The sequence below is a fragment of the Macrotis lagotis genome, chromosome 2 (genome assembly GCF_037893015.1).
Source record: "Macrotis lagotis isolate mMagLag1 chromosome 2, bilby.v1.9.chrom.fasta, whole genome shotgun sequence".
In the NCBI taxonomy this organism is placed as follows: Eukaryota; Metazoa; Chordata; class Mammalia; order Peramelemorphia; family Peramelidae; genus Macrotis; species Macrotis lagotis.
Genome location: NC_133659.1, coordinates 337,276,925 through 337,295,520, shown reverse-complemented (window position 1 = coordinate 337,295,520; position 18,596 = coordinate 337,276,925). Strand labels below are relative to the sequence as shown.

General features: G+C 57.2%; 2 protein-coding genes across 2 annotated transcripts in view; one reads left to right on the top strand and one right to left on the bottom strand.

The window, feature by feature from the left end:
- The first annotated feature begins 1,752 nt into the window (after nucleotides 1-1,752).
- On the top strand, nucleotides 1,753-9,029 carry SELENOO (selenoprotein O). Its single transcript, XM_074227207.1, has 9 exons — nucleotides 1,753-2,309; nucleotides 2,530-2,733; nucleotides 2,937-3,150; nucleotides 3,673-3,803; nucleotides 3,895-4,175; nucleotides 4,334-4,484; nucleotides 5,546-5,731; nucleotides 5,870-6,026; nucleotides 6,116-9,029. The coding sequence occupies exons 1-9, from the start codon at nucleotides 1,753-1,755 to the stop codon at nucleotides 6,320-6,322; spliced, it is 2,088 nt and encodes a 695-aa protein (XP_074083308.1). The 3' UTR covers nucleotides 6,323-9,029.
- Nucleotides 6,917-18,596, bottom strand: part of TUBGCP6 (tubulin gamma complex component 6) — a 28,213-nt gene continuing 16,533 nt past the window's right edge. Inside the window, exons 14-25 of the mRNA XM_074227206.1 lie at nucleotides 16,269-16,407; nucleotides 15,667-15,777; nucleotides 13,894-14,989; nucleotides 13,342-13,403; nucleotides 12,905-13,049; nucleotides 12,644-12,812; nucleotides 12,303-12,444; nucleotides 11,762-11,956; nucleotides 9,687-9,819; nucleotides 9,381-9,594; nucleotides 7,271-7,470; nucleotides 6,917-7,160 (exon numbers count right to left, since the gene is read on the bottom strand). Of these exons, the coding sequence (XP_074083307.1) occupies nucleotides 7,069-7,160; nucleotides 7,271-7,470; nucleotides 9,381-9,594; nucleotides 9,687-9,819; nucleotides 11,762-11,956; nucleotides 12,303-12,444; nucleotides 12,644-12,812; nucleotides 12,905-13,049; nucleotides 13,342-13,403; nucleotides 13,894-14,989; nucleotides 15,667-15,777; nucleotides 16,269-16,407 (2,698 nt within the window). The 3' untranslated portion in view covers nucleotides 6,917-7,068. The remainder of the gene's footprint in view (nucleotides 7,161-7,270; nucleotides 7,471-9,380; nucleotides 9,595-9,686; nucleotides 9,820-11,761; nucleotides 11,957-12,302; nucleotides 12,445-12,643; nucleotides 12,813-12,904; nucleotides 13,050-13,341; nucleotides 13,404-13,893; nucleotides 14,990-15,666; nucleotides 15,778-16,268; nucleotides 16,408-18,596) is intronic.

Here is an 18,596-nt window from a genome sequence, read left to right as displayed (position 1 = left end):
CCGCGGGAAGAAGCCGGGGCCGAGCACGTGACGGCCCGCGGCCTGGGCGCCGCCGGCAGAGGGCGCCGGCGCGCGCGGCCGGGGGGGGGGGGGGCGCACGCGCACTCGGCGCACCTCGGGCTCCCCGTCCGGAACGCGAGGGCGGGAGCACGTGCCCCGTAGCGTCCCCACGACGTGCGCCGAGGTCCCGCCCCCTGGTGGGCGGAGAGCGCTCCCGGCGCCCCAGGCCGATTGGACGCTGCCCGCACTGAGGGCGGAGTCCTCCCGCGGGCGGGGCGGGGGGAGGGGCCTCAGACTCCGAAGGCCGAGCTCCGCCCCCCGGAAGCCCGCGCGCGCGGAGGTGGCGAGCGGGTCCGCGCCGCTGCCGTGGGGCCTGCCGGACTCCGGAAGGCCGTGGCGGGCCCAGCCCCCTCCGCACCAGCCCGGCAGCCCCTGGAAGATCCCGGCCCGGAGCCGCCCTCGGAGGACTTCGGCCGCTTCCCTCCGGCTGGGGGGCGGGCAAAAGGCGGAGTCTCCCTGCGTCAGCTCGTTATTGGGTGGGAGGCCCAGCGCCGCCCCCTCCGCCCGCCAATGGTCTGAGGGGGCGGTGCCGTCTCCTCCTATCGGCGGTAGACGTGAGGCGGGACCTGCCCCTTCCAGTTCTCTATTGGCTACGAGGTCCAGCACCGCCCCCTCGACCCGCCAATGGCCTCGTGGAGCAGTGACTCTGGTCACGATGGCGGACGAAAAGAGGCGTCGGCCCTTTTCGGCTCCTTATTGGCCGGAAGGACCAGCACCGCCCCCTCCACCCGCCAATGGTCCGAGGGGCAGCGGCGGGACCCACCCCTTTCGGCTCCCTATTGGATGGAAGAACCCGCCCCGTCGCCCCGGGAGGCCCTTCGCGCCCCCGTAGACCCAGCTGGCTAGGAAGAGCTGAGCCGCGCTCGCTCGGCGGCCCCACGCCCTCGGGTCCCCCCTGCCGCGAGAGCCGCGGCCGTCCGGTCGGGTCTGCGTCCTACGGGGCCTTCCCGAGCCTCCCCGGGCTCAGGCCTCCCGCTCCTACTGGTAGAAGGCCGAAGCCCCGCCCCTGAGTCGGACGGCCCGGCAGTCCCGAGTCCAATCCCTTAGGGTGCGTCCGGCAGGGCCAGAAGAGAAGCCCCGAGTCCCCGTCAGAGCCGGAGGCCCCGCAGCCGGGTCCCCGGCCCAAGCCATCGCACCCCATGACGGGTAGGACGAAGTCCCGCCCCCTTTCCGGCCCCATTGGCAGGAAAGCCTGGCTCGGGCCCCTCCCCCAGCCGTTGTTTCCCCCCTGATTGGTTGGAGGGAGGAGTTGCGTCCACTCACGGGGGTACGGAAACCCAAGCCCCGCCCCCCAGGCCCTGTGTTGTTTAGAAGGCGAGGTTGGTTCCGCTCCCTCCCCCCCACAAGGTAGAGGGAGGAGCCACGGACCCTCAGGTCGCTGGTTGGCCATCGGGGCTCCGCCCCCGCTCCGTATTGGCTGGAGGCCGCGGACACGCCCCCTGACTCTGCGCGGCTAGGGAGGGAAGCCCCGCCCCTCCTGAGCCTTATGGGTCGCAGGGCGGAGCCGCGCCCGGACTCTGCCCGGTTTGGAGGGCGGGCCGGCGCTCCGCCGTCCCTATTGGCCGCGGGCCGGCGCTCCGCCGTCCCTATTGGCCGCGGGCCGGCGCTCCGCTGTCCCTCCTGGCCGCGGGCGGCGGGCTGAGCGAGCCCCGCCCCGGGGAGCGGCGGCGCCGGGCGGGGCCGCCGGGGTGAATGGCGGCGTCGGCCTCGCGCTGGGCCGCGCTGCGCCGCCCGCTCCTGCCGCCGCCTCCTCGCCCGCGGCCGCTGTCGCGCTCGCCGGCCCGGGGCCCGGGCGCCATGCAGCCCCCCGGCGCCGCGCAGCCCCCGGCCGCCGGCCGCGGCTGGCTCACGGGCCTGCGCTTCGACAACCGCGCGTTGCAGGCGCTGCCCGTGGAGGAGGCGCCGGCGGACCCGGCCCCGCGGCCCGTGCCGGGCGCCTGCTTCAGCCGCGTCCGGCCCTCGCCGCTGCGGGAGCCGCGCCTCGTGGCGCTGTCGGCGCCGGCGCTGGCGCTGCTGGGCCTGGCCCCGGCGGAGGGGCCCGAGGCCGAGGCCGAGGCCGCGCTGTACCTGAGCGGCAACGCGCTGCTGCCCGGCTCCGAGCCCGCGGCGCACTGCTACTGCGGCCACCAGTTCGGCAGCTTCGCGGGGCAGCTGGGCGACGGCGCCGCCGTGTACCTGGGCGAGGTGCCGGGCCCCGCGGGCCGCTGGGAGCTGCAGCTCAAGGGCGCCGGCCTCACGCCCTTCTCCAGGTGCGGGGCGGGGCGCGGGGGCGCCCGGGGGCTGGGGGCGAGGGGGGCGGGGCGCCCTGGGGGCGAGGGGGCGGGGCGCCCGGGGGCCCCCAGCCCCAGTTCCCTGGGCGGCGCTGAGGCCGGGTCGGGTTCCGGCCGGGCCCCCGGAAGCTCCTCCCCCCTGCGGGCGGGGCGGGCCAAGGCCAAGGCCGAGGCCAAGTTCCCCGTGCCCCGCCCCCAGGCAGGCGGACGGCCGCAAGGTGCTGCGCTCCAGCATCCGCGAGTTCCTGTGCAGCGAGGCCATGTTCCACCTGGGCGTGCCCACCACGCGGGCCGGCTCCTGCGTCACGTCCGAGTCCACGGTCATCCGCGACGTGTACTACGACGGCAACCCCCGATACGAGAAGTGCGCCGTGGTGCTGCGCATCGCCCCGACCTTCCTGAGGTGATGGGCCCCGGGACCCTGTACCTGAGGGGCGCCTCATGTCGAGAACATGAGGGAGACGCGGGGGGGCAGTGCCACACGAGGCCCCGGGTGCCAAGGTTACCGAGGGCCCCGCTCACGCTTCTGGGGGCGCCCGGGGCTGGGGTCCCGAGCCTCGGCCCGCGGGGCCCCACCGCCCTCACCGTCCGCTCCGGCCCCCCCAGGTTCGGCTCTTTCGAGATCTTTAAGCCCCCAGACCCCCAGACGGGGCGGAAGGGCCCCAGCGCGGGCCGCAACGACATCCGGGTGCGGATGCTGGATTACGTCATCGGCAGCTTCTACCCCGAGGTGCAGGGGCAGGAGCAGGGGCAGGAGCAGGGGCAGGCCGCCTCCGCGGGCCGGGACAGCGTGCAGAGGAACTCCGCCTTCTTCCGGGAGGTGGGGGCCGGGGACCCTCCGCGGGGGGCCAGCGGGGGGCAGGGGCCGGGGACCCTCTGCGGGGGTCGGGGACCCTCCGCGGGGGGCGGGGGAGCTGGGCCTCAGCCGGGCCCGGGCCAGTCAGGAGAGACGGAGCTGTTACAATAGGCTGAGACCCCCGAATGGTGGCTGAAGCCTTTATTGAGCACCTCCTGTATACCCGTGATGGGGGACACCTCACACGACGTACAAAGTAGACGTAAAGCAGTTTGGGGGCTCCTGGGGGCAGGGCAGAGACCTTCCTGTAAAGGTTCCTAATGCTTTGGTGGAATTCCCCCGTCTTGGGGACTTGCTGCCTGTGATTGTCTCCTTTTCGGGGGCTCCTGGAGCCCACCAACAACCCCATCCCCACCCCCCAGGTAAAGAAAGGATTAGGTGGGAGCAGAGGCTGGCCTGCTTCCCCAGGGCTCCTGTGAGGGCAGGGGAGGGGCACCGGGGCAGCTCTGAGGCCCGGCTGTGATGGCACTCCTGCCCCTCGGTCAGATCACGCGGCGCACGGCGCGGCTGGTGGCCGACTGGCAGTGCGTGGGCTTCTGTCACGGCGTGCTGAACACGGACAACATGAGCATCGTGGGACTCACCATCGACTATGGGCCCTTCGGGTTCATGGACAGGTGAGGCGCCTGACCCGGGGCCCACGGACGGCCTGTGCTGGCCAGTCGGGGCCCACTCTGACGGGTCGAACCGCCGCCCCTCCCCGGCCAGGTACGACCCCGATCACATCTGCAACACCTCCGACACGATGGGCCGCTACGCGTACAACAAGCAGCCCGAGGTGTGTAAGTGGAACCTGCAGAAGCTGGCCGAGGCCCTGGAGCCCGAGCTGCCCCTGGAGCTCAGCGAGGCCATCCTCCAGGAGGAATACGACGCCGAGTTCGAGAAGTGCTATCTGCACAAGATGAGGCAGAAGCTGGGCCTGATCCGGCTGGAGCTGGAAGAGGACCGGGAGCTGGTGTCTGCCCTGCTGGAGACCATGCACCTGACAGGTCAGTGGGTGGTGGTCCTCGGGATGGCAGGGGGCCCATGAGGAGCGAAACCTACCCTGCACCCTTCCCTCCCCCAACCCATTGCCCAGGCTTGGGAAGCGGGCAGAACCGACCGAGGCACTGCCCCTGGCAGCCACGGGCCTGGCTTTGGTTTCTAGGGGCGGACTTCACAAACACATTCTACTTACTGAGCTCCTTCTCGGTGACCCCGGAACCCACCCAAGGGGCCCGTTTCCTGGACCAGCTTGCCCAGCAGTGCGCCTCCTTGGAAGAACTGAAGCTGGCCTTCAGGCCCCAGATGGATCCCAGGTAGGCAAGGCACCCTGTGTAGGGGGTTCAGACACATCTGCCTGTTTTTCTGCACTGGGGTCTTTGAGAACCACCGAAGAAAGCACTGGAAGGTCTTTCGGCTCTTTTCTTGATTCAGAGCATAATGGTGACATAATCATGACGGTATCTCTAGGGATGACGGGAGCCCAGGAGGTCTCATTGCTCATAGGGGAGAAAACCGAGGCAGGCAGAGGGGATGTTGAACTCAGGTCTTCATGTCTCCAAGGCCAGTGTTCTGGGGGAGACAGCAGAATCCAGAGATCTAGTTCACATCCTGCCATTTCCTAGCAGGGAGATCTGCGGTGTTTTTAGGAGGACATGGGTGCCCAGTTGTCAAAAGGGAGGGACATTGGGTGGTTGGCACAAGGCAGATGTGCCTCCAGGATCTGATCCAACATCTAGTGGGTAGGGAGGAAGACGGGGACCTGAATAACCCCCAGTGATAAGGAGTGTGAGAGAGCAGCCCCCTTGGAGCTGGACTTCCTGAAGGAAGAGAGCCAGAGGAGGCCGTTCTGCTGTTGGCCAGTAGGACAGAGAGGAGGGAGCCTGGACCCGTTTCCAGGTCTTGTTACCTGAATCACAGATACACAGAGGGGGCAGGGAATGTGGGGCTGCCCATAGGGACTACTCCCTGGGACAGCACAAGGTGAGCCTTGAACCCAGGGAATGAAGGAGACTTCAGGTCCCTTTAGAAGAGCAGGCTTCAGTGGATGACACAGGGAGAGAGAGGCTTATTGGCGACACCTCGAGGAGTTTGGGACAGGCACAGGACTCTCCCAGTGACCAGGGAGACATGAAAGCTCCAGAAAGGAGAGGTGCCCACAGAGGAGGGTGCAGGGGCCAGGACCACCTCTTCATGTGAGATGGGACAAGGGTGGCAGCAGCCACCTTGATCTTCTCCAGTTTTATTCAGCAGCAGATGGGGGTATACCCGCCCATCAAATACAGGGAATTGTAAAACTCACCATTACGGCAGCAATGGGACCCGAGGTGCTGGGGGCAGGGGCAGTCCTTGGCAGTGCCCCTCTCTTTGCTCCTAGGCAGCTCTCTATGATGCTCATGCTGGCTCAGTCCAATCCTCAGCTCTTTGCTCTAATTGGAACCAAGGCAAGCATCAACAAGGAACTCGACCGGATCGAGCAGTCCTCTAAACTGCAGGACTTGTCCCCCACGGAGCTGATTAGTCGAAACCGGGAGCGCTGGGAGACGTGGCTTCAGAGATACAGGTGAGGGGGACCTCGCCTCCCTGTCTCCAGGGTCCCTCTGGTCTTTGCAGTCTCTGCTTATTCAAGGAAGGGATGAAGTGGGGCTGAGCATTGTGGGAAGCTGTGGCTGGCACCCAGCTTCCCTGTGTGTGATTCCAGAGCTCGCTTGGAGAGAGACAAGCAAAGTGTCGATGGTGTGAACGCCTGGGACGTGGAGCGCGTAAGGGTCATGCGATCCAATAATCCCAAGTATGTCCTGAGGAACTACATCGCCCAGAACGCTATTGAAGCCGCAGAGCAGGGAGACTTCTCAGAGGTAGCAACTCGAGCCCCCACGCTCGCAGGGGGTGGGAGGAGGGCTTCCTTCCTGGCCCGGCTGACTGCTGCGGTCTTCCACCTACCCAGGTGAGGAGGGTGTTGAAGCTGCTGGAGAAACCCTACTGCGAGGATCCAGAGGAGGAGATGTGTGAAGATGAGGAGGAGGCCACAGATGGGCTCCCAGAGGCCACCCAGGGCGGAGCCACCTCCAGGGCCTCAGGCAGGGGCCGCCTGTCCTACAGCAGAAAGCCTCCCCTCTGGGCTGCAGAGCTGTGTGTGACGTGATCTTCCTAATGGCCTTGTGGGCATTTTCCCATACACCTGGACGATCTCACAAGGCTCCTCTGGGCACCGCTGAGTCATTGAAACAGCCCATTTGGTGGCTTTGGTTCGTCCCTCCACATCTCCAGTTGCCGTGGGGATGGGGCTGCACCTCGGTCACCCGAAAGGCAGTTTTTCCATGAAGGCAGAGACATCCAGTCAGTCCTGACCTGTCTCTGTCTGATGCTTGCTCAGCCGCCCAACTCCAAGCCCTCAGACTCCTTGCACTTCCTCCTCCCAGCTCCAATCGGAGCCACCTGCTTCCTCCCTTGGCTTTTTGTTTTGAAGCTGATAGCTTCTGCTGAACGGGGTCTGGAAGAGAGCTGACCAGCAGCAGAGGGCCTGAAGGGGGGAAGGCCATCCTGGGCAGAGCAGGGAAGCTAGCGCCGCCCCTGTAGGCCGAGCCCAGCCCTGATTTCTTTGTCTTCCTTGCCTAGGACAGCAGTCCTGACCTGCACTCTAAAGAGGGGCTCCTCAGGAAGGTGGTTGCTTCCTCTTGTCTGGTCAGGCAGCTACCCCCGCTATCCCACCCTCCCTTCCAATAAAGGGCTCTGTGTGACAGACTGCTGATCTGCTCCTGCCTGGGTGGGGTGGGGGAGCAGTTCCCCAGAACACCAGAGCAGCAGAAGTGAGGACCATTTATTATGTGCTGGCTATTTACAGAGAAGCGGCAAAGGGCACTCTCTCACAGGGCAGGCCTTGCCTGGGACCGTGGCGGCTCATGTGTCTCTGTAGTAATTGTTGAAATTAATTCGCAGGAGGAAGTCTTCTAGATGGGGCTGGTACCCTCGGTTCACCAGCTTGGTGACCACTGTGGGAAGAAGATGAGGCAGGGTCTGTGCCTCCAGGCCATTCCATGAGAGACCCAAGCCCTGGCCTAATAGCCTGCCCTCCCAAGCCCCCCACTATCTTTGTTCTCACCTTTGAAAAGGAAATGAGAGTAGTACTTGAAGGTGCTATAGCTCTGCTGCATGAGGGCAAAGTTGGGGTGCACAGCCACCTGCCGGCCACTGTCATAGGTCCAGGTCTGGGAGATGAGCTGAGTGCGAAACTTAAGGATGAGGCTGAAGATGCTGTGGATGACGTTCATCACTGGGGCAGCCTTCTCTGTCAGTAGCCCCCTGAGGGAAAGAGTGGGTAGAGATTAGGCCTTCCTCCAATCCAGCTGGCCACCTATCCTTTCAACTGCTTTGTCCATCTAAATACTACTGAGGCAGACATCCCTGTGCCAACAAGGAGCCCCTAAAATCATGGTCCTCAGAATGAGGGTGCTTGAAGCACTGGGGACCCAGCAGCTCCAGACTTCCTTCACCCACCTAGAAAGCCCTCAACATCTCACTGGTTCAGGGCCAGTCTCTCCTGTATCCTAAGTCTCAGCTCCTTCTAATGTCCCAGGATCTTGTCCCACTAAGCATTCCCACCTCACAAACCTTTCCATTCTCACAGACTGGTCTCCTTTCTCCTGCCTCTTGTGGCTAAACTCCCAACTAGCAGTTCACAGTCAGTGACTCCACCTTCCCCCCCCCCCCAGTTTTTGCAAGGCAATGGGTTAAGTGGCTTGCCCGAGGTCATACAACTAGGTAATAAGTGTCTGAGGTCACATTTGAACTCAGGTCCTCCTGACTCCAGGGCCAGTGCTCTATCCACTGCACCACTTAGCTGCCCCAGTGCTTCCAACTTTCTATCCGGCTTCTGACCTGTTATTCCACCAAAGTGGCCAAGGAGCTTAGTTTGGGCCAAATTCAGCATCCATTATCCAAACTTAATCACTCTCTCCTTGGGTACACCTCTCTTAATTCTACCTTTGCTGCTCTTGTCTGCTGAATCGTCCTCAGGTTCACACACTCCCACTGTAGCTGTCCACCAGGGCTCTGTCCAGGCCCTCCTCTTTTTCCCTCTTGGCTACTTTCCTTGGTGATCTTATCAGCTCCCATGGATTGAATGACTCTCCAATCAAGATGTTGCCTTTCAGACATCTCAAAACTAGATTTCCAAAACAAAACTCCCCTGCCCCCCCCATCTACTCCCTGTTACTGCACATGATCCACTGCTGCCAAGGCCTGTTGACCAGCTCTAACATCTCATCCATTTCACCTCGACGCCATCTCCTGGTCCAGTTCAGCGCTGCCCACCTTCCCAACACTCCCCTCTCTCCTCTGCCCCTGCTCTGGTCCAGGCCTCATAGCTCTAACCCACCCTCCATTCAGCCACCAAAGTCATCATCCCAAAACACAGGTTTGATCACAGAATTCCCTTTTACCTCCAGGAACAAATACAAAATGCCCCCAATTGGCATTTGAGGCTCTTCCTAACCCAGCCCCCTCCCTCAATTTTCAGTCTTTTCACCTTACTCCCTGACAGACTGACCCAGTGACAATGACCTCCTCATGACTGACCATCCCTCCTGACATTCAAGTCCCAACCAAAATCCTGCCTTCCCTCTATCTTCTATTTCTCCTGGACATTATTTTGTATATGCTGGTTTGCATGTTATGTGTCCCCTCAAACCCACCTCCACCCTTATTAAACTGTAAGCTCCTTGAGGACATTATATCCTCAGAACCCAGATATCCTCAAAACTTAGCCAAAGGCCTGGCACATGGTAAGCAATTAACAAATGCTTGAGCTCTTGGCCCTGTCTCTGCCCAGCTTTCCTTAAAGTTTCTCTGATGAGTGCAAAAGCACCTTCTTGTGACCCTCCCGGGGGGGGGGGGGGGAAGATGATGGTACCTTTGAAATCTGGACTTTTCCACTATCAACGATCACATTGCAGCTAGGTTGGGGTAATGGATAGGGCCTAGAGTCAGGAAGACCCTGAGTTCAAATTTGGCCTAAAACATTTACTAGCCAGGTGACTGGGCAAGTCACTTTATTTCTGTCTGTCTCAGTTCCCTCAACTGAAAAATGGGAGATAACTAGGAAACCCTTGTGAAGTGCCTGGCAGTTGAAGCCCAAGCCTCTTTCCCTAAGTGAGCTCTAGACATCCCCCACAACCCACCCATCCCTGAATCCCCAGGGCCCCTGTGCTGACCTGAAGACAGCTTTGTTGAGGTACTCTGCATGAGTGCGGTGGATCTCCTCGAGGTTGCTTACAGCTGAGAGTTTGTCCCCAAACTCGCGCCATGTGACGTGCAGGATCTGGTTGGCGATGTAGCCCTGGATGACCTTCACAAAATGCTGCATCTCATGCTTAAAGAGCTGAAGCTGGCGGAACTGGACCGAGCTGGCTGCATGGTTCACCAATGCTGATGGAAACAAGGGAGGAGACAGTCCGGAGGAGCCCTCGTGCCTCTCCAGCCCACAGGAGGACCTTGACCCAATCCCAGGGGCCCCGTACCTGTGCGCTTCAGGTGGAAGCACACGTCTTTCAGGGTCCACATCATATGCTTCAGCTGTAGCAGGAAGGAGAAGATCTTGTTGTATTTGTTGAGGCAGCTTTCTGTGATGACAATGTTGAGGGGCCAGTCCACCTGAGAGAGGAAGAGATACCCGAGGTGGGGAGGGAGCTCAGGGACTGCAGGGGGTATGGGGGAGGGTGTGGGGCACAGCTCCTAGGAGGGGTCAGCAGGATGGAGTCTTGCAGGCAGTAGAGGAGCCCTGGTTCCCCAGATCACATGGGAGTAATTACTGAGCTCTCCCAAATGTTCTAAAAACAATTCCAGTGTTAAAGGTATCCTGCTAAATCTCTGACCCAAAGATGGTTTTGGTACCCAGAGTCAAAAAGTAAAAATAGTATCCTTAATGAAAACTGATGAACAGTTCTAAGCACCAACAAGATTATCGCATTGGACTGTAAACCCTATAGGCCACATGGATTTATCTTAGGACTTCCGGATAACTTCAGTCTTAAGAAAGTATGAACATAACTGACCGTGTCAATAGCAAAAGCAACAAAAATATGATTATTTCCACAGATGCAGAAAAAGGTTCAGACAAAATAACCGTTTCTGTTATAAACACTAAAAGACAGAGGAATGAGCTATCTCTAATGGGGCTGAGCTAGAAGCCTTCCCAATAAGACCGGGAGTGAATTAAGGAGAAAAAGAATTTAGGGAGTATGTGTAGGCCACAAAGGAAGCCATCATTTTATGGCAGATTGAAAGGATTGACTAAATTAGTCAAAACTACTTCTGCAAAGTTGTGGATATAACCTGTCCCACAATCACCAGCTGTTCTACAGATCCCCACCAAAATCCAGCAGGGAGAAACCCCATTTACAGTATCTGCAGACAGCATGGAATAGCTGGGAGTCTCCTTGCCTGGACATACAGAAATGCTATAGACATCAACACAAAACCTTCACCCCACCATCTAAATGACCGCAGAACGGTCAAAGGCAAGTCCAAAAGGCCCTGAATGCAGACAGAAGCTTACTATTTTCACTTCTTAAATGGATTTGGCTTTTTTCTTTCCTCATGATTTTCCCCTTTTGCTTTTCTTTCACCACATGACTAATCCATGATTGAATACATATCCCTATATCAGATGGCAGTCTTGTCTGGAGGGGGCAGAAAGATCCAGAACTCAAAATTTTACAAAAATGAATGTTGAAAACTATCTTTACATAGAACTTTATAAAAATACAATACTATTAAGTGACAAAAATGATTGCAGAACTTGTCACTTGGGGACAGACCAAATCAGTACGCTAAACGTGATGAGACCGCCTGGATTAATTTAGTGTGCTAGAAAAACAAGAACCAAAAGGTCTAGCAAAAGAACTAGCACGGAAAGCAATGACAGCCACAAGAACCCAGAAGGGCCGGCGGCTCCAAATATGTCCGGAAGCTCCACCTGTCCCAGTAACTCGGTCTCGGATAAGAAATAGGTTGTTCAGTGGAATAGAAGGGCAGGATGGACACGACACCCAAGATAAACAAACACAGCATCCCAGAAGGAGCTCATATACAAAAGGGAGTCAGATGAGGTCAGTAGTATTCTAAGCTGGAGGAGCCCAGTTCTGGGATGGAGCAGTCCCAGCTCCAAGGTGGTTGCAGAATGCCCGGATGTGACCCGGAATCTCCACAGAGGAAGCCCTCCTCACCTGTGAAGGGGCCATGACAGCCCAAGAGACAGCCCTCCCACCTCGCCTGTCTCTGACTCATCCAGCTCTGGGTTACCCCCTGCCCCCAAGCTCTGATGCCATTTGTCCACCGGGCAGGAGGTTGCTCCTCTGCCTTCCCTATCCCCCAGACTGGGAGCTCGCTGAGGGCAGGGCCTGGTTCTGCCCCCCCAATCCCCTCGAGGTATTCCTAATACATTTTGTCAGATTAGAGAGAAATTCAGCCAAAACAGAAGTGATGGGGATGACTTGTCTTAAACAATAGAATCTGTTTAACGGCAGAAGGATCTACTCAGAAATGAAGAGGAAGGGGAGGGTCCAAGTGGATGCACAAGAGTGCCACCACATACCTTGTACCTCAGCTCGAGGCAGCTCAGGGCATCAGGGGCATTGGCAGTGAACACGTCTGGCAGGTATTTGAGGGTGAAGGAGAGATTGGCAGCCAGCTTTGTATCCCCATGCAGGCTGTACTGCAAGGCTTTGGTGAGGAAGGAGTTGAGAACCAGAGGGTTCAGGAGCTCCCCAGGTGTCTGCCCAGAGCCCAGCTGAAGGAGACAAACCAAGATGGGGGCATTTGACAGGGGATCATGCCTATCAGTCCCTACAGTAGCTCCCTGCAGGCCCTTAGTGAAGGAGGATTCCTGCCCCCACTAGCAGATGGAATCAAGGAGGTCACGGCCCTCTACCATGGCCAGGGCCCAAACCAAGAGCAGACCCTAAATCCCCACCCCAGGGCTAGAGAGTCACAGTCGCCCGCTCGCTCTGTACCAGCTGCTGCCACTGACCACGTTCCAACCCTGCCAAGGTGCCATTCGGGTCCCCCAAGGACCAGTATGAGCACAGCAGCCCATGCCTGGGCCCAGAGTCTGGCCTACACCACCACCCCCATACCTTCTCAAAGAGCAGGTCACTGAGAGACTGAGCAAACTCGCCATCCTCCATGAGTAAAAAGTGCCTCAAAGCCTCAAAGTGCTTCTCCAGGCTTAGCTCCACAAAGTAGTAATCCACCACGGCCTTGTTCACGAGGGACACGCTGTGGGATGCCACCGGTCAAGGCTGAGGCCCAGCCCTGCCATCCAGCCACACCCGGGAAGCCCCTCTGGCCCGGGGACAGGGATCTCACTATCTCTCAACGATGCTTTGGAAACCCCAACCCACTCCAACCTCTTCCCTCAGCAGCCCCTGCACAGCCAGGCAGATCCCTTGGCCCCCAGGCCTGGCCGAACACATACTGAGAAACCAGCGGGGTGGTGATGGAGTGCTTCATGAGCACAGGCAGAGTCAGGAGCTCGCTCAGCTGAACTGAGGTCTCATCGGTGGCCAGCAGCCCTCGGGGATCCATGGGGAAGGAGAAGGGTCTGGGGATGATGTGGCGCATCAGGTGGGACGCTGGGGGATCAGCTGCAGGAGTGAACCCAGAAACCTCAGCTTTGTCTGCACACCGGGGCACCCCCGCTCCCAGGCCCAGCCCCTGCCCGGGGCCAGTCACCCACACATCAGGTTGTAGCTGTCTTGGTATTTCTCGAGGCAGTACTGGTTGGATAAGGCTTTCAAATAGGCCTGTTCTTGAGTGCAGTCTTTGGCTCCATCCTTTGCCTCCTTTGGGCTGGGGGCTGCAGTCGGGGTTTCTGCTTCCACCTTTTAGAATAAATTTCAAAGCAGAAAAGCAGCATTGTGGCTGTGTCGGCAGCCAGCCTGGGCCACCCCAGGGTCCACCCAGACCTCTGGTGCCAGGGCGGAGCTGCCTTCTGGAGGCTACAAGTACTATGTAGTGCCAAGATCACATGGGTGTCTCTGGGGTGCACCCAGCCCACAGGCAGGGAGAGGATGTCTGAGGACCTGGTCCAAAGCATGGAGGGAACCTGGGGGGCGGGAGGACAGAGTCATCACCCCCAGTCGCCTGGTCAGGCTTGGGGAGCCTTTTCCTTACCTGCAGTCCAGGAGGCTGGTTTGGGGAGAGGTCCTCACTCTCGTCACTTGTTACAACTGAACCTGGGAAAGCCAAATGGGGATTCCACCCTCAGATGCCCTTCCCTGCCTGTGTCCGCAGTTGCAGATTTGTCTCTACCACCAAATAGCCTTCTCTGGGTCCTGGGGCAGTCACTGAGCTCTGTTGGGCCTCCGTTGGGTACATTGCTGTCAGTGGGCAGCCTGGGTTTAGCCCTCCAGGAGAGCCCTGGGAGGGCCAGTGAATAACCTGAACCTGGGGAGACCCTCAGAACTGCTGGAGGGTTTCAAGACAGCCTGAAAGGCTCAGCTGATTTATCTGTAAAACAGGGAGATGCTCTTTCCCTCCCCCCACCTGTCTGCCTTGGTTCCACCTCCACCTCATGAAGCCAGCCAGGCCTTCATTGGCAGAGCACAGAGAAGGCCAATGAAGGCAGTAACCCCCCTGGAAGGAGACCACAGCTTCCTAGACAGTCATGTCTTTCCCACCATCATGGGAGTCTCCTTAGTCCTGAACCTCAGAGAGGATGCCTACCAATGGCTGGCTTCTCCCCTGGTTCATCTGTCTTCTCTGAGACCAGCTCCTGGCTTGGCTCTTCTCTGCCTTCAGGGGCAGGGGCTCTGCCTGCTGAGGAAAGGGGCAGGGGAGGCTCATCCCTTTGTGGAGGTCGGTCTGGGTCCGAGCAGCCCAGCTCCCTGTTGTACAAAAACCACTGCATTGTGGAGGTGGCAGCAGTGGAAGTCGTATACCTGGAGACGGGCTTGGGGGGCAGGGGTGGCTCACTCTGGCCCAGCTGAAGGCTAGACTGAGAAGCATGGCCAAAGGCGCTGCACCGTGGACGAGGGGCCTCAACCTCCACGGTGAAATCACCTAACTTTATGTGAGACTGAGAGGCATGGCCGTGCAGGTTCCATCGAGCCCGAGAAGAGACCACATCTGACACATATGCCCCCAGGGGGATGCTGCTGTCCGACACGTGGCCGTGGATGCTCCCCCGGGGTGGGGCTGGCGCCACATCGGTGGCATACTCGCCCATTTTGATGTGGGAGGCAGAGACGTGGCCGTGGATGTTCCATCGGGCCCGGCTGCTTGTTGGAGGCTGTGAAGCCTCGGACTCAGGGATAGACTCTCCTAGTTGGATGCTGGAGTCTGAGGCGTGACCATGAAGGCCCCAGCGGGGTCTATGATGTGTGTCGCCAGAGGTGGCAGGGGCCTCCGCCGCAGGGCGGAGGATGGTGGTGAAGTCATACAGAGGCTGGGGCTGCTGCTGCTGGTCTCCTTCTTGCTCCTTGGCCCCACTGGGGGCTGCTGCAGGCAGGTCCGAGGAGATGGTCTGCAGTGCTGCTTCCAACCAGGCTGGGGAGCCAGAGACAGTGGTTGGCTCCTCAGAGAGAGGCCTGGGCAGGAAATCCTTTATGTCCAGGCTGGACCTGGGGAAAGGGGCAGCCCTGTCCACCTGCTCCAGCATGTCTTCTGTTCTTGGCTCCAGGGTGTGGCCACCACTGTCAGCCTTCTTGGGCTCCATCTGTGCTGATGTCCAGGTTTCCACGGAGGGCAGAGACCCCCTCTCATCCTCTAAAGGCCCTTCAGAATCTCCCTGCTCTCCAAGGTCCTCTAAGCATGGCCCCGCCTTAAATGGAAGCACAAGACTGACTAGTCTCAGGGTTCAATCTGAAGGTGAGTGGGGGGAAGGGGAAGGTCTGGGAAGAAACAAAGGAAATACCCAGAACAGATGGAATGAACACTGGTACCTTGGTCCCCTAGGGCAGAATGGCAGCTCGTGCTTAGATTTCTATGGTGCCAGATTCTGGGGGCCCCAAACCTTCCTTACTCTAGTTGGCAACTTTCAGGAGTGACCATGCCTATCAGCTGGCTAGGACCTCAGGGGACCCACAGCTAGGCCTGGTCTCCAAGCCCAGCTTGTCATCAGAGAGTCTGTCCTTCAAGGCTACAGGGACAATGCCCACCCCAATGAAACAAGGCAGGGTCACTCCAGTGAGGGAACAGATGGGGTCTGAATAGGAAGGGTGGTGCAAAGGCTGGAAGCCAGTCCAAATCTATGTGACTTGCATCACAGACAGCAGAGCCTGAAAACCCCAGTGGCCTGGGCCAGCAAAGCACACACTCGACTGACCTGCAGAGAGTGTCAGGAGATGCTGGTGAGGGGAGGCCTGGAAGCATGGAGAACTAGTTCTGGGAGACCCCACCAAGGGGAGTCAGGGAAGCTTGAGACATCTCCCCAATCTGAGAGATCAAGGTGACTTTGGATGACCGGGCCTACGACCCACACTTGAGGTTGGCACTCACCTGCACCCTGGGTTCTCCTCTTGAGGCACCTACTTGTCCAGGGGGAAGGGCACTGGGGAGGATATCAAGCTTCTCCCTGCACTTTTCTTCAGAGACATTTTGAAGCATCTCCTAAAATTGAGAAGAGGACAAGTTTTACCAGGCCTCTCCTCCAGTCCTTGTGTCTTTGTTCCTCTTTATGGCAGGCATGGACAGCCGATCCCACACTGTGGAGGGACTATACTGTTTCCTTATTCCTCTAGGGGAATGGAAGCTCCCAGAGTGCAGGGTCTGGTATGAGCAAAGAAATGCTGCCAATTCCCTAACTGCCAAAGCCGACAGGGCTGAGGTCTGATGTTAGGCATGCTACATTTGCACCTAGAACAGAATGGCAGCTCCTTACATGTGGGGCGGATCAGGTGCATGACTATGGCTTCACTGATTTCCTCACAATAGTCCTATGAGATGAACTGGACAGGTATGACTTAGCCTACTTTACAGATAAAGGGTGAGGTTGAGAGTTCACTTGAGAAGTCCAGAGTCACCTCGGTGAGATGGATCCTCCTCTAAAGACTCTATGTGGCTTCCCCCGACCTCCCCCCCACGTCCTGAGAAGATACTACCTGGATGCGTTTCTGATCTTCCAAGAGAAAGTTCAGCCGGGCCGTCTCCAGCTTGTGCCTCCGGATCTTCCAGAGAGCCCTCTGCTCGCGGCGAGCAGCCTCCTCGGACAACGTGCTGTAATGGTCAATTAGGTCCTGCCTACAGGGACAGAGCAGGGACAGAGGTGGGCCTGACGGAAGGGATCCTCACACAGGAAAGGGGGCTGCAAACCTGTGGATAGTTTGCAAAGCCTGGGGTTCCGTTTTGACCTCAAAAATATATTAGGGATGTGGGGTGGGGAAGGGAGAGGTACCCCCACCCCAAAAAAGGAGTATCCAAGACACATCAATACATCCAACAAAGGGCAGGAAGGGCTGGAAAAATGGTGCTCTAAAAAAATCTCAAGTTCAAGCTCTACAGCAGCATCACTTTCTTTTTAAAAAATTACTTTTAGGGGTGGCTAGGTGGCACAGTGGATAAAGCACAGGCCTTGGAGTCAGGAGTACCTGGGTTCAAATCCGGTCTCAGACACTTAATAATTACCTAGCTGTGTGGCCTTGGGCAAGCCACTTAACCCTGTCTGCCTTACAAAAAAAAAATTACTTTAACATTCCCTTTTTAAAATTTTGAGTTCCAAATTCTTTCCGTCCCTCCTCTCCTCTCCCTGTACAGTAAGCAGTCTCATGAGGTTATTCACATGCTGTCATGCAAAATGTTTTTATATTAGTCATGTTGAAAAAGAAAACATAGACTAGGAAAAAAACCATAAAAGCAAAGAAAGCAAAAAAAAAAAAGTACGCTTTGATCTGTACTCAGATTCTTTCAGTTCTTTCTTCGCAGGCATCGAGCATTTTTTCTCCTGAGTCTTTTGTTTGTTTTTGTTTTTTTGCAAGGCAATGGGGTTAAATGACTTGCTCAAGGCCACACAGCTAGGTAATTAGGTAATTATTAAGCGTCTGAGACCAGATTTGAACTCAGGTCCTCCTGACTCCGGGCTGGTGCTTTATCCACTGTGCCACCTAGCTGGCCCTCCTGAGTCCTTTGGAACTGTCTTGAATCATTGTATTGCTAAGACAAGCTAATACATTCACAGTTGATCACAGCTCAATGCTGCTGTTTCTGTGTAAAATTCTCCTGGTTCTGCTCACTTCACTTTGCATCAGCTTATGTCAGTCTTCCCAGGTTTTTCTGAAATAATCCTGCTCATCATTTCTCATAGCAAAAAATAGTATTCCATCACAATCTTATACCAGAGCTTGTTCAGTTATTCCTCAAATGATGGGCATCCTCTCAATTTCCCATTTTTTACCAGCACAAAAAGAGTTGCTACAAGTATTTTTGTACATACAGATCCTTTTTCCTTTTCATTGATCCTTTGAGATACAGGCCTAGTAGTGGTATTGCTGGATGAAAGTTTTTTTGTTTGTTTGTTTTTTGTTGTCCTTTGGGAATAGTTCCAAATTATTCTCCAAAATGGTTGGATGGTTCACAACTCCACCAACGATGTATTCCTGTCCCAATTATTCCACATCCTCTCCAACATCTGTCATTTTCTTTTCTGTCATATTAACTAACCAACCTGATGGGTGTGCAGTGGTACCTCAGAATTGTTGGAATGTGCATTTCTCTAATCAGTAATGATTTAGAGCATTTTTCCATGTGACTAGCGATAGCTTTGATTTTTCTCTGAAAACTGTTTACTATTCTCTAACCATTTATCAGATGGGGAATGACAAGGTACAGTTACTTTCAAAAACGTTTTTCTGTCTTTCCTCATATAGAAAACTATTTGTGTTTGCTTTAACAAACCCAAAGGTCCCCTCCTCTCCTCCCCTCTCTCTGCTGCCAATTAACTCCTTCCTTGGCCAAAGGTGGCTATTACAGGGAAATATGAGGCAACAGTTCTTAGCAACTCCCAATGGGTCAAATCTCCATTAAAATGGGCCCAAGGCTGGGTGTTGACTTCCTAGGTCGGAGATGGCTCCTTGTAATAAACTTGAGCCAACAGTCAGGGTTGGCCTGTTGGCCTCCCACAGAGCTGACCGAGCTGGCCTGGCTCCTCCAGCCATTTCCTGGACATGCCATTTCTCTTTCTGAGCTCCTTTCTCTTCTTTTCCTCCTTTTTTTTTTTAAGGTTTTTGTAAGGCAAACGGGGTTAAGTGGCTTGCCCAAGGCCACACAGCTAGGTAATTATTAAGTGTCTGAGACCGGATTTGAGCCCAGGTACTCCTGACTCCAAGGCCGGTGCTTTATCCACTATGCCACCTGGCCACCCCACTTCTCCTCTTTTTGAGCCTCTTCTGAAGTCAAAGTCCAAGTGCATTCTCTCCTGCCTCAGGCCTATCCCT